Below are 14,420 nucleotides of genomic sequence, written 5' to 3'. Positions count from 1 at the left end.
TCCTACCAAGGCTGAATCATGAAGAAAGAGAATATTTAAATAGACTTTATAATTAATAAGGAGATTGAATCAGTAATCGAAAATCTCCTGACAAATAAAAGCCCCTGAAATATGATTGCTTTCCTGGTGAATTCTACCAAACATCTGAAAAACTAACATCAATTTTTCTCAAACTTTGCCCAAAAATTGAAGAGGAAGGTACATTCCCTAACTAATCCTATGAGCCAGCATCACCCTGATACTAAGGTCAAAGGCAAGGACACTATAAGAAAACTGTAGACAAATATCCCTTATGAATATTGATCCAAAATTCTCAACAAAAACTGAATTCAGCATCATATTTAGAAGATTATATACTATGACCAAGAGGGATTTATTCCTGGAATACAAGGATGATTCAACATATGAAAACTGATCAATGTAATACACATCAACAGAATGAAGGAAAAAAACAACACGATCATCTCAATTGATGGAGGAAGTATTTGACAGTATTCAACATTCTTTCATGATAAAAACGTTTAACAAACTAAGAATATAAGAAAACCACTGCAGCATAATAAAGGTCGTATATGAAAAACCTACGGCAAACATCATACTTTCATGGTGAAAGACTGAAAGCTTTCCCTCTAAGATCAGGAACAAGTCAAGCTGGCCCACTTTCACCACTTCTATCCAACACAGTATTAAAAATCAGTCAATTAGACAAATAAGAAAAAAAATGACATTCAAATGAGAAAGAAGGAAAATTATGTGTCTTCAGATAATATGATCATACATGTAGAAAACCCTAAAGAAACCACACAAAAACCTGTTAGAACTAATAAACTTAGCAAAGTAGCAGGATATGGTCTACACACAAAAATCAGTTGCATTCCTATACACAATCTGGAAAGAAAATTACAAAAACAATTCCATTTACAACAGCATCAAAAAGAATAAAATAATTAGGAATGAACTTAGCCAACGAGGTGAAAGATTTGTGCACTGAAAACTATAACGCTGCTGAAAGAAATTAAAGACAACAGAAATAAGTGGAAACACATTCCCTGTTCATGACATTTTAATACTGTTAAGATGTCAATACCACCCAAAGCAATTTAGAGATTTCATCCGATCCCAATCAAAATTCCAATGATGTTTTCTGCAGAAATAGAAAAATCCAACCTAAATTCATATGGAATCTCAAGGGATCTGAATAGACAAAATAATTCTAAAAAGGACAAAGCTGGAAGACTCATACTTTCTCATTTCAAAACTTACTACAAAGCTACAGTACTCAAAAGTTTGGTACTGGCATAAAGACAGACATATACCGATGGAATTGAATAGAGACTGCAGAAATAAACCCTCACATATATAGTCAAATTATTTTCAACAAGGGTGCTAAGACCATTCAATGGGGACAAGATAGTCTTTTCAACAAATGGTGCTGGGAAAACTGGATATCCAAATGCAAAAGACTGAATTTGGACCCTTACCTAACACCATATACAAAAATTAATTTAAAATGGACCCATGACCTAAATAAAAGACCTAAAGAACTATAAAACTCTAAGAAGAAAACACAGGGTAAAAGCTTCAGGACACTGCATTTGGTAGTGATTCACTGGATGTAACACCAAAGGCACAGGCAACAGAAGAAAATATAGACAATTTGGACTTCTAAAAATTAAAAATTTTGTGCATCAAATGACACCATCCACAAATTAAAAAGGCAACCCACAGAATGGGAGAAAATATTTGCAAATCATATATCTGATAAGGAACTAATATCCAGAATATATAAAGAACTCCTAAAACTCAATTAAAAAAACTGCAATGCAATTCAAAAATGGGTAAAGGACTTCAATAGACATTTCTCCATAGAAGATATGCAAATGGCCAATAAACACATGAAAAGATGTTCAACATCACTAATCATTTGGGAGCTGCAAATCAAAACTACAATGAGATACCACCTCATACCCATCAGGCTGGCTACTATCATGAAAAGAGAATATAAGGACCGTGGTGGTGAGGATGTGGAGAAATTGGAACCATTGTGTTCTGCTGTTAGGAATATACAATGAGACAACACTGTGGAAAATAGTATGATGGTTCCCCTAAAAATTAAAAATTAAGTTACAAAGTGATCCAGTTATTCCATTTTCAGGTATACACTCAAAAGAATTGAAAGCAGGGTCTTGAAGAGGTTTCTGTACACCCAAGTTCACAGCAGTATTATTCACAAGAGCTAAAATGTGGAAGCAATTCAAGTTGTTCACTGACAGATGAATGGATAAGCAAGGTCTCATATATACATAAAATGGGATAATATTTAGCTTTCAAAAGAAGGGAAATTCTGATGCTACATATACTACAACACAGGTTAACCTTAAGGACATTATACTAAGTGAAATCAGTTAGCCACAAAAAGAAAAATACTGTTATGATTTCACTTCCATGAGGTACCTGAGTCAAAACCATAGACATAGAAAGTAGAATGGTAGTTGCCAGGGCCTGGGGGGGGAGGGAGGAATGGGGAATTAAGTGTTTAATGGGTACAGTGTTTCAGTTTTGCAAGATGAAACAAGTTCTGCAGATGGATGATGGTGATGTTTGCACAACAATATGAATGTACTTAATACCACTGAACTGTAAACTTAAAAATAGTTAAGGTGGTAAGTTTTACATTATGTGGATTTTTTTTTTTTTTTTTTTTTTTTGCGATACGCGGGCCTATCACTGTTGTGGCCTCTCCTGTTGCGGCCTCTCCTGTTGCGGAACACAGGCTCTGGACGCACAGGCTCAGCGGTCATGGCTCACGGGCCCAGCCGCTCCACGGCATGTGGGATCTTCCCGGACTGGGGCACGAACCCGTGTCCCCTGCATCGTGAGGCAGACTCTCAACCACTGTGCCACCAGGGAAGCCCTCATTATGTGTATCTGATCACAATTTTAAAAATGGAAAACAAATATATGACCTCAATCTAATTAAAATGCATCAAACACAAATTGTGGGATATTCTACAAAACGACTAGCCTGTTCTCTTGTAAAAGGCCACACACATGAAAGACAGATTGTGTAGCTACTTCAGATTAAAGTAGACTCATGAAAACTAACTGTGGTCTTGGATGGGCCAACGTACCTGTTTTTGTTTTTCATATAAAAAATATTACTAGGGCAACTGGCAAAACAGAATTACAGTGGTAGTATTATATTAATGTTAATTTTCTGGTTTAGCTCACTGTACTATGGTAATATTTTTGTTCTTTGGAAAAATATTCAGTAATGTAAAGTATTAATATTTAGCAGTAAGAGGGGCATGAATAAAACTTCCTTTTAACTGGTTTACAAAAAATAATATTATACTCAATTACAGAAGAACAGAAACGATAAAGAAGATGTGGCAGGTAAAAATATTAACAACTGGAAAAAATATATATATTAACAACTGGGAGATGTGGGTCAAAGTATATGGAATTTCTTTATACAATTCTTGCAACTTTCTGTAAGTCTGAAATGATTTGAAAATAATATAAAAACAAACAAATCAACATAAAACCAACAAAAAAACCCAAAACACAAATAGAACAGTGGCACTGCAGTCACATATTAGTATGTGGTTTAAAAAGGCTCATCAAGGTAATCCAAGTATACTATTCTATTTAAGATTACTAGTAAAATGAAAATGTATCAAGCCATGCTTTAGATTATACAAATGATCAAATCATTTAAGAGTCAACACTCAGATGTTCTGTGGAACTTGAATTATCCAGAAGCAACAGGATGTTCTATACTGGTCATACCTCTAACGTTAACTACTCTCATGTCATGTGGGAGTTATTTGTTAAGTTGTGATTTTCATAAACAGAGAGTAGGCTCCTAGAGGACAAGAACAATGTTACATTCATCTTAGTATCTACATGATTGGAACAATAACAAATAATTGAACAAAAACCAATCCCTCCAAAGCACCTGTTTGCATGTGAACAGAGACTTTCACACAAACACACAAAATTAGCTATAAAGCATTTTCAACAATACTTTAATTACCCGATAGCTCCTCACAACTGGTAAAAAAAGGAGGTCTAAAGAATCTGGTTTGAAAGCAGAGTATTTATTCTGGGTGTATATTTATTCTGGGTGTATATTCTGGGTGTATATCATAGAGATTATATGATTTTATCTCCAGCAGGAAGAGCTAGCATCTGTTATACAACTACTATGTGCCCAGTTTCTATGTGGAGAAACTGAGGCTATGAGAAACTGAGTAATGTCCCCACCATCACACAACCAGACAAGGGTGAGGCCAGAAAGTGGTAGGGTCAGGTGTCACTATAAAGTCCAGGTTCTTTCTGCAACTTCAAAAAGTCATTCAATGTATCCTTTTCTGTAACACTCTGAGTAATAAGCATAATAATTCCTACTGCAGAGGGTTTTCATAAAATTTAAATAACATGATCAATATAAAAGTACTGTGAAAGTTTAAAGTTCTACAAGTAATCAAAGACAATATTAAAAAAAATTATCATCGGGTTTCCCTGGTGGCGCAGTGGTTGAGAATCCACCTGCCGATACAGGGGACACGGGTTCGTGCCCCGGTGTGAGAGGATCCCACATGCTGCGGAGCGGCTGGGTCCGTGAGCCATGGCCGCTGAGCCTGCGCATCCGGAGCCTGTGCTCCGCAACGGGAGAGGACACAACAGTGAGAGGCCCGCGTACCACAAAAAAAAAAAAAAAAAAAAAAAAAAAATTATCATCTACCTAGCTATCTGTCTGTCCTCAAACTCATTTTGAAGTAGTCAGGGAGGCGTCAGCCACCCTTTTTAATAGATGAAAGGAGTAGAAAACTCAGAGAGGTTAAGTAACTTGTTGAGTCACAAAGTAGGACTAGAATCTAAATCTTGTATCTTCTGTTTCTATTTCTATTACATCCTGATGCATCTAAAATATAAAGTGGTAGATCTTTAGAAGAAAAATATCTATTTAAAATGTTAAAATCAGGTTATGTATTAGGTGTGGATTTCAAAATTCAATTGGTGACAAATATTTTAATCACTTTTATTAATTTTATAATGCACGTTATACTCAATTATTCAGGCACACACTTATTCTGGAAAATGAGGCACACCCACAGCCTTCTCACATAAACAACATCAATGGTTAAACTACTCTACTTTTGGACTTCTGTAAGTATATTTAAAACCTAAAATGAGGCTAGGTAGTAATAAGCCTCTTCTGTTCATTTATTTTTGTTTTTTTTTTTTTTTTGCGGTACACGGACCTCTCACTGTTGTGGCCTCTCCCGTTGCGGAGCACAGGCTCAGCGGTCATGGCTCACAGGCCCAGCCGCTCCGTGGCATGTGGGATCCTCCCGGACCAGGGCACGAACCCGTGTCCCCTGCATCGGCAGGCAGAATCTCAACCACTGCGCCACCAGGGAAGCCCTGTTCATTTGATTTTTTAACTTGTTCCTTGGTTTACTGTCTCAAGGAAATATGAAACAACACTAATAATACAAATAGCCAAGATCATGTGCCAGCTGCACACACACACTCTTATTCTTTCAATCGCTATAAAACATTTCAAGTACGTACTAACATCTTCAGTGTTAGATGAGTAAAGAGAAGATCAGTGTTAAATAAAGTGCTCAGTTACACAGCCAGTTAAGTGGTAGGACTGGAATTCTAAACCAGATCAATCTGACTCTAAGTCCTTTATTTATAACTACATGGCTATGCAATGTCTCAACAATTTCCAAGTGTAGTGTGATGCTAAGTTAGGGACACCAGTAAATAAGTCAGAGAACTCTGAACTGGAAGGACTAGTTCCCTATTGAATATAAGAACAGAAACTACTACAACATTTCAAAGGATTCTAGAAAACTATTTTAACATCAAAAGACAAACTGAGGTGACAAGAGTAAAACTTTCAAATATCCTACTTTAAAAAATATTGTACTACTAAATCCTAGTTACTTGGAAAGGTGTTATATTATTACAATATTACAATAACCCTTTGGCTGCTTATGTAGAATTATATTTTATTTATAAATTCAATTTCTTCTCTGCAATATGAGGAAATATCCATCTGGACTTATCCATTCAATTCTTGGTAGTTTTACAATGATTTGACTTTTAATGATTTTCATAAAGGGTCAGAGATTATATAGAAGCAGTAACATAATAACATGGACTGAAGTTTTAGTGTAATACCTATAATTTCCCCTAGAATCCTATTTTGTATAATGTTCTTACTGATTTTCACTTTTTAGGAGAGGGGAAGGGAACTGAGATGTGAACAATCACAGCTGATAACCCATTTTTTCCCGTAACAGGACTTACTTTGACACTGTGTTTTCACAGCAAAAACACCATTTTTACTAGATTTTATGCTATAAATCAATAATAATAAAAATACCTAAAGATACATTTACACTTTAAATGAGGTTGAGATCTTTCACACCAAAGATCACTATTATTATACATAATAATACTACCTTTATTTTAACTCTGGATGACTCTGTTGGTTGGGTAGTTAATGTCTTAATAAGCCATCCCTTGGAACTATTAAAGTAAAGCTCTGAAAGCTAAAAATGTTCAGATTCTCTGACATTTGGCTATTGTTTCATTTTATTTTTTGACTGTTATACATTAACTTTAAAAAAATGAACTTATAATTTTAGAATAGTTTTAGATTTACAGAAAAGTTGCAAAGATACCACGAAGAGTTCCCCATATACTTTATATACATTAGCTATTGTTTTTAAATAACAAATGTGAAGTATGTTATCCTACCAAGTGACAGAAAGATACGTATTTCCAAAGATAAATAATACTAGAAAACAAAATGCTATATATAAAATGACACATCCAGTACAAGATCAGGAGGACAATTATTTTTATTATCTTTAGAAAATAAACAAAATTTCCCAAAGCAAATAAATTAAAAAACTGTTTCGAACAGATTTACAAGTATAAAAGGCATGATAACAAATCTAAGGTGGTTCAATATTATGAAGTTTAGAATATATCTTATTTCACAGATAACCTAATAAAATGGCAAATATTAACCCATCTTATATTAATTCCCAGATATTTAACTCCCTAAAAATACTGTTTGAAGCCCAATGTGAATTACCAAATCTAACAAAGAAATAGTTAAAATGATTTGAAAAGAATACAAATGAAACATTAAAAACAAATGAAATTTTTATAAAGAAAAAAGAAAACTAATAAAAACCTGTGGTATGGTGGGTAGGATGACAGTATTCTCGGCAGGGACTGGCAGGACAGGGATCACAGGGACAGTGGGAGAAGAGGGAGGTACAGCTTCTGTTGGCTAAAAATCATCAACGACAAAAAATCAGGAAAAATATCAAATAAAAAGGAAACACATAATAGAAAGTTTTGTCATAAAGATAAATTATAGTTTTCAGAAATAACTGAAATAGGTAAAATAATATATTACTTCAATTTAAATGAGAAAAAGCTCAATTATACCACCAATAATAATTTTAATGACTGTAGTTAAAATGAGTGACTACTCTAGATGTTTAAATGAAAATAATAAAAGATAATGATTTAACAATATTCCTCCACTGGGAGGCAAGACACTTTACAGACAGACTACAAAATATTTTTGTAGCATTCAGTATATACATATATATATATATATATATATATATATATATAGACTACTTTCCTCCTTGCATTCAAAGAATCAAAAGTAATTTCATTAGCCCATGAGGTAGGCAATTGGGGCCTATAAATCTACAAACAGAAAATTCAAAGCACTTAAAAACTGAATTTATATCATTTTAAAGAATCTATGCTGCTAACCTCTACTATCAAGAACTGTAATACTCTGTCTTAAACCTGCCTGTAAAGTCACTAAGTGGGAACTCTAGTGACATAATTTAAACTAAGAAGTTTTGATATTTATACTCAATTACTCTATCAGGCTTAATTAACTATTTTTTAAAAAGGTGTAACTGGAACACAAAAAAGGTGTCTTGTAACAAGTCCCAATCTCTATAAACTGGATTAATTCATAAATATTTGCTATACCACTGACATATTCTACATATATAAGAAAAACATTAAAATCAAATCTATAAGAAAACAATGTACATTAAAAGACACTTAAAACAGGAAGAACCAATTGCCAAACCTGAAACTATGCTTTTTCTCATTGATAAAGAAATACAAAATAAAATTATAATGTTGATCTTTTGTTGTCAATCAAATCAATCAAGATTTATCAAAAATGTATGGCATCTCTTCAATAATGGTGCTGGGACAACCAGATAGCAACATGCAAAAGAATAAAGTTAAACCACTACCTCACATCCTATATAAAAACTAACTGAAAATTAATCAATGACCTAAATATAAGCACTAAAACCATAAAACTTTTAGAAGAAAACATAGGGATAAATCTTCATGACCTTGGATTTGACAATGGATTCTTAAATATGATATCAAAAGCATAAGTAAAAAAAAAATCAATTAGACTTTATCAGAATTAAAACCTTTTGTGCAGCAAATGGCATTATCAAGAAAGGGGAAAGACAATGCCTGGAATGGGAGAAAATTTCGTAAATCATACATCTGATGATAGTTTAACATGCAGAATATATAAAGAACTCCTATAACTCACCACAAAAAGACAATTAAAAAAGAATCAAAGGACTTGAACCGACATTTCTCCAAAGAAGATACAAAAATGACCAATAAGCACATGAAAATATACTCAGCATCATCATTCATTAGGGAAATGTAAATCAAAGTTACAATGATATATCACTTCATACCTACTAGGATGCTGTAATAAAAAAGTGAAAACAAAAACAGAAAGTAACAAATGTTGGCAAGGATGTGCAGAAACTGGACTCCTCAAAAACTGCTGGTGGGAATGCAAAATGGTGCAGTCACTGTGGAAAAGAGTTTGGTTTGGCAGTTCTTCAAAAAACTAACCCTAGGATTACCATATGACCCAGCAATTCTACTCTTAGGTAAACAGTCAAAAGAACTGAAAAGAGGGACTTGAATAATTTACCCCAGTGTTCAATGATGCATTATTCACAACAGCCAAAAGGTAGAAACAACCCAAGTATTCATCAACAGATAAATAGCTACAAGATGTGGTATATTTATACAATGGTATTAATTCAGTCATAAAAAGGGATGAAATTCTGATACATGGTACACACGGGTGAATCTTGAAAACATTATACTAAGTGAAATTAACCAGACACAAAAGGTCAATATTGTGTGATTCCACTTATATGAAATATTTAGAATAGGTAAATTCATAAAAAGTAGACTAGAAGTTACCAGGGGCCAGGGAGAGAGGAGCACAAGGAGTTTACTGCTTAAGGGTTACAAAGTAAGTTTGAGATAATGAAAAGGTTTTAGAAATAGTAGATAGTGGTGATGGTTGGGCAATAATGGGAATGTAATTAATGCCACAGAATTGTGCAGTTAAAACTGGTTAAAATGGCAAAAAACAAATTTTAATGCATGGAAACAGGTCCTTTCACAGTGCTGTTGGATATGTAACTTCATACAAACTTTACGAAAAGCAACCTAAGTAATTATCTATAGCTTTAAAAATGTTTGAACTCTTTGACTTAGTAATTGTGGAAATCTATCCTAAGGGAATAATTCAAAACGCAAATGACTTGACACTCACTATATTCTTTTGAGCGTTGTTTATACTTGGGGAAATGTAGGATATCCTAAATATAAGGTGTTGGAATGGTTGAGCAAATAATGATTATTTTATAAGATTAAATATTATGCATCAGTTAACAAGCATCTGTAAGAACAGCCTGTAAGTCATAAAGGATATTGCCCATGACATGACATTAAGTAAAAAAAAGTAAGATAAAGCTTTTATCTAAAAAATGGAAAGAAATGTTTGAAAAGTAAATCTCTGAGGGCAGGATTATGAATGGTTTTTTTTCCCTGCCTCTTTATTTTGAATTCTACTTTTCCAGTTGTCAACAATGAATACACAGTGATGCTATAATGCTGAGTGAGGGATGGAAGATCTATTCATATTAAGAGAAAAACAAGTATTATGATCTTTTACCATCTTATTCTCTACAAAATAAACTGAAAATGAGTTTCCCATTAATTGTTCTAAAAGATGCTAACAAATTTCAATGATTTTACAAGACTATTAGAGTTGAAGAAGCTAGGGATCAAGTTTAACCCTTCATTTTACAACTGAGCTAGGCTCACAAAAGGTAACCTGTGAGGAATTAGGAAAAGATTTGCTAGACTACTGTTACCTGGATTTCTTATATCCTGTAGGAAGAGATTTTAAGCCATTAGATTTTTTTCCCTTTTTTTCTTTCTTTTTAATGTTCCCAGTCTAAACCAGTTCCGTGTTTGGGATGATGGAAAAAATTATGGAGATGGACAATGGTGATGGCTGCACAACACTGTGAATGTATTTAATGACACTGAATTAATTGTACTTAAGAAAGGTTAAAATGGTAAAATTTTGTTATGTATATTTTACCACAATTTTTTTAAAAAAGGACATTAGTAGTAAAGCCTCTGTGGGTCTTACTTGGGACTCCAGTCACCAATTATATATTGTTCCTATAGAAAAAAAAATTGAATTCCATAGTATGAGCTTAAAACAAATAATTTAAATGCTAACTAATTTTCAATGGAATACTTACAACTTTTAAAAAATGTTTGAAAAACCCAGAGATTCTAACTCCTAATTTATGACAAAGAGAAAAAGATAGTTTTAAAAGAATTTATGTTAAGTGAAATAAGTCAGAGAAGACAAATACCACATGATCTCACTACAAAACAAAACAAACAAAACAAAATGAAAACAGACTCATAGATACAGAGAACAAATGTGTGGTTTCCAAAAGGGAGGGAAGTGGGGGTGGACAAAAGAGGTGAAGGGAATTAAGAGGTATAAACCTCTAGTTATATAAGTCACAGGGATGTAATATACAGCACAAGAAATAAGATCAATAATATTGTAATAACTTTGTATGGGGAGAGATGGTTACTAGACTTACTGTGGTGATCATTTCACAATGTACGTAAATATCAAATCATTTAGTACACCCAAAACTAACATATAGTACAACAACTATATTTCAATAATTTTAGAAAACTGCTGCTGAATCAACTGGATATACATATGGAAAATGAAATGAACCCTCTTCACTCCCTTACCATACTTAAAATTAATTCCAGATGGCTTACTGACGTAATTAGGAGATGTACAAAAATTAGGTTTCTAGAAGATAGTATTGATAGAATATCATCAGGATCTTGGTGTAGGCAAAGACTTCCTGAATAGGAAAGTAGAGGTTGTTGAAGTTGAGCAGGGTGAGGAGAGCCTCTGTGCACAGGGAGTGGAAGGGTGGCAGCAGTCTGGAGCAGGGTGTTGCAGAGTCTGAGCAGGATGAGGAGGGTATCCCATGTGGGCAAGTAGTGGCAGCAGCCTGATGTGTTTTGCTGGATCCCAAGTGTGATGGAGTATCTATGTGGCAGTAGTAGTAGTCTGGCATGAAGTATAGGGACCCCAGTGGAACAAGGTGGGGATATCTCTTGGATCTTGAGCTGGGTGGGAAGGATGTCTACCTAGAGCATCGACAGTGACAGGATATTGCTTACATATAGGGGATTTTTGATCCAAGGATAAAGGAAGCAAGGTTCCTCACGTCAGAGAACGGAGTCACAAATATGGAAAGGGAGAAAATTAGCCTGAAATCTATGGTTTTAGACTAGATTTGGAGCCACTGGTATGACTGCATAGTTTTCAATATATACAAATACAGAAATAAATGCATGTGTTTATATGTACATATATACCCTAGCTCTGTCTACAGAGAAAACCCGGGAGCAGTAACACCTCAATAGCATGAAAATACTTGGCATTCAGATCCTGGTTTATAAATACCCATTCTGTAATTAAAAAAAAAAAAAAAAAGAGGAATCTTTGGAGAAATGGCTGATTCCAGTGCTACAGTCTAGCAAGTACAATATGAGCCTAGAATATTCTGCTGTTCCAGAAAATAAGGAGGTGCTCGAAGAATAACGAGGGCATGGAAAAGGACACAGACAGTCAGCTTGAAGGGCTCTTATCAGTCAGATTGGGAACAATTTGAGACTCAAAATAAATAATGATAACGATGGCATAAATCCCACTGAATTAAACAGGACTCCAAGAAACTACACTGATATAATTACATAATAATTAAATGAATAGAGAGAAGAGAGAGCATTTCCTTACAGTAGAATGCCAATTAAGAAATGTAGAAAAAATGATGGACTTACAAAATCATCATTTGGCAACGGTAGTATTATATAGTAATATATATATTATATATAATATATATAGTAATATATAGTAATAATTCATTCAAGAAACATCAACAAATGTTAAAATTTCCATTGCTGCTGAATGAACCTTCCATTTCATTCTAGTGGAAGAAAGTTTGAATGTGAGACACACACACACACACACACACACACACACACACACACACACACACACACACATCTCCCCTACAAAGATTTATTAATTACAGTGAAGAAATGTAGCAGATACTACCTTACAGTTAACATCACCAGGACAAATCAAAATCATATGCTACCTGATAGGATGTAATAAGAATACATCGCTTCTGTGACATTCTTATCAAAGATGCATAACTTGAACATTAAACATCAGACAAACCCAAATTGAGTGACAAACTACAAAATAACTGGCTGTAGTCATCCGAAGTATCAAAGACAAGAAAGTCTAAAGTTTATCATTTTTTATTTAATTTTTTTAAACACCTTTGTTAAAGTATAACTGATATACAAAAACTGCACATATTTAATGTATACAATTTGATGAGTTTGGACATATGCATACACCTGTGACACAATCACCACAATCAAAGTAGGAGACATATCTAACACCTATAAAAGTTTCTTTATGCCTCTTTAATAGGGTCAGCTATTAGCTAATTAATAATCCATTTTAACATAAAAAAGACAAAACTGTATGCTTATATCAAATTTCAAGGCCAAGCACAAAAATTTCCTCCATTAGGCAGGTGCTCTCCAAAACCCTTTATGATAATCTATAAATTCTTTAATATTACATTTAAACCTCACTGTAATACTGGCTCAGAGCCTATTCTAAATCTATTTCCTTTCGATACGATAATCTAGAGGATCTGAATACCATTTTTTAAAAATCTTAAAAAAATGTACACCATCTGAATCCACCCCACTCTCTACAGGGCACTGAGCAAGTACTTTGAAAAAGAACATATGCCCCTGCTTCTTTCTTAAGAAAGGCAAATACTGCTGAGAAAGTCTTCAAAACCAAATGGGTACCAACACACACAATTTCCTAGCCACAGCCAATAACCAGTTCAGGTAACACAGAATTACAGAACAAGAAGTCATTTAGTTCATATGAAACAAAAATACCACGCTAAACAAATAATATCTAATCAAATGAAGGTTGAGTGATGAGGAACAGCATAGATGTTAGATATGATAATACATATGAAGAGGCAAGAGGCTATTTTCAGTGCAGGATTGAGAGCATAGTAAAATTCTGGGGAGTTGTATAACAAGATTCTAAATTGGAAAATGGCAAACTTAAGACTCTAATATAAATAATGAGGCAGCAATATACAGTAACCATTATATATGGGTTATTACAGAAAAGAAGGAATTCACCATAAGCATTTTAAACTTGAAAAATCTTACATACATATTTTATTAGACAATATGACTTTTATGCCATCATCCTTCTTCTGCTCCATTTGTATATATCACTCAATAAGATCAGCTCCAATGAGTTTTAGTTGTTTTTTTTTTTTTAATCTTGACCATGTGACTAACAACAGTCTCAGTTGTTTCTATCCATAGCAACACCATGGAATCATTAGCCTCGGAGGCTGCCTTCATAGACTTGTTTCCATGACAACAGAGGCTATAATATTAACACTGTCTCAAAGAACACTGCAGAAAATTGTAAATTCCCGGAAAGTAACTGGATTGTACATATTTTTAAAGTACTTTTTTAATGCCAGTATCAAATTGACAGCTTTCTGAAAAATGTTTTAACTAATTTTTAGAGATTCTTGTTATTTATTCACAGCTTTACATTTTAAATTTGATTTATGATCTTAAAATTATGAAAGCAGCTTTTAAAAAAATTTTGATAAAAAGTGGTCTGAAACCTCATTAGGTATAGCCACATGCTGAATATGTACTGCACATCTACATTTATGACTATGTACCTCCCTCTTTCACTTCCATTAGTTCAACAATAAATGAAAAACAATATATAAATTGAGTGCCCCTACCTTTAATAAATCTCTTCTTGCATAAAATAGTTAAAGTGGTTTTTTTTAATATGTGCATCTGAATCATGACTG

General features: G+C 33.7%; 1 protein-coding gene across 25 annotated transcripts in view; it reads right to left on the bottom strand.

The window, feature by feature from the left end:
* DLG1 (discs large MAGUK scaffold protein 1) overlaps window positions 1-14,420 on the bottom strand; it is a 313,869-nt gene that overhangs the window by 152,332 nt on the left and 147,117 nt on the right. For 15 of the 25 annotated variants that reach the window (XM_067034266.1, XM_067034270.1, XM_059064880.2 and 12 more), the window contains one exon: window positions 7,229-7,327. The exons of the other annotated variants lie outside the window; for them this stretch is intronic. In XM_067034266.1, coding sequence (XP_066890367.1) covers window positions 7,229-7,327 — 99 coding nt within the window. The remainder of the gene's footprint in view (window positions 1-7,228; window positions 7,328-14,420) is intronic. 25 annotated transcript variants of the gene reach the window in all.

Source organism: Kogia breviceps, chromosome 5, assembly GCF_026419965.1.
Source record: "Kogia breviceps isolate mKogBre1 chromosome 5, mKogBre1 haplotype 1, whole genome shotgun sequence".
In the NCBI taxonomy this organism is placed as follows: Eukaryota; Metazoa; Chordata; class Mammalia; order Artiodactyla; family Physeteridae; genus Kogia; species Kogia breviceps.
This window is presented reverse-complemented; position numbering and strand designations above follow the sequence as displayed.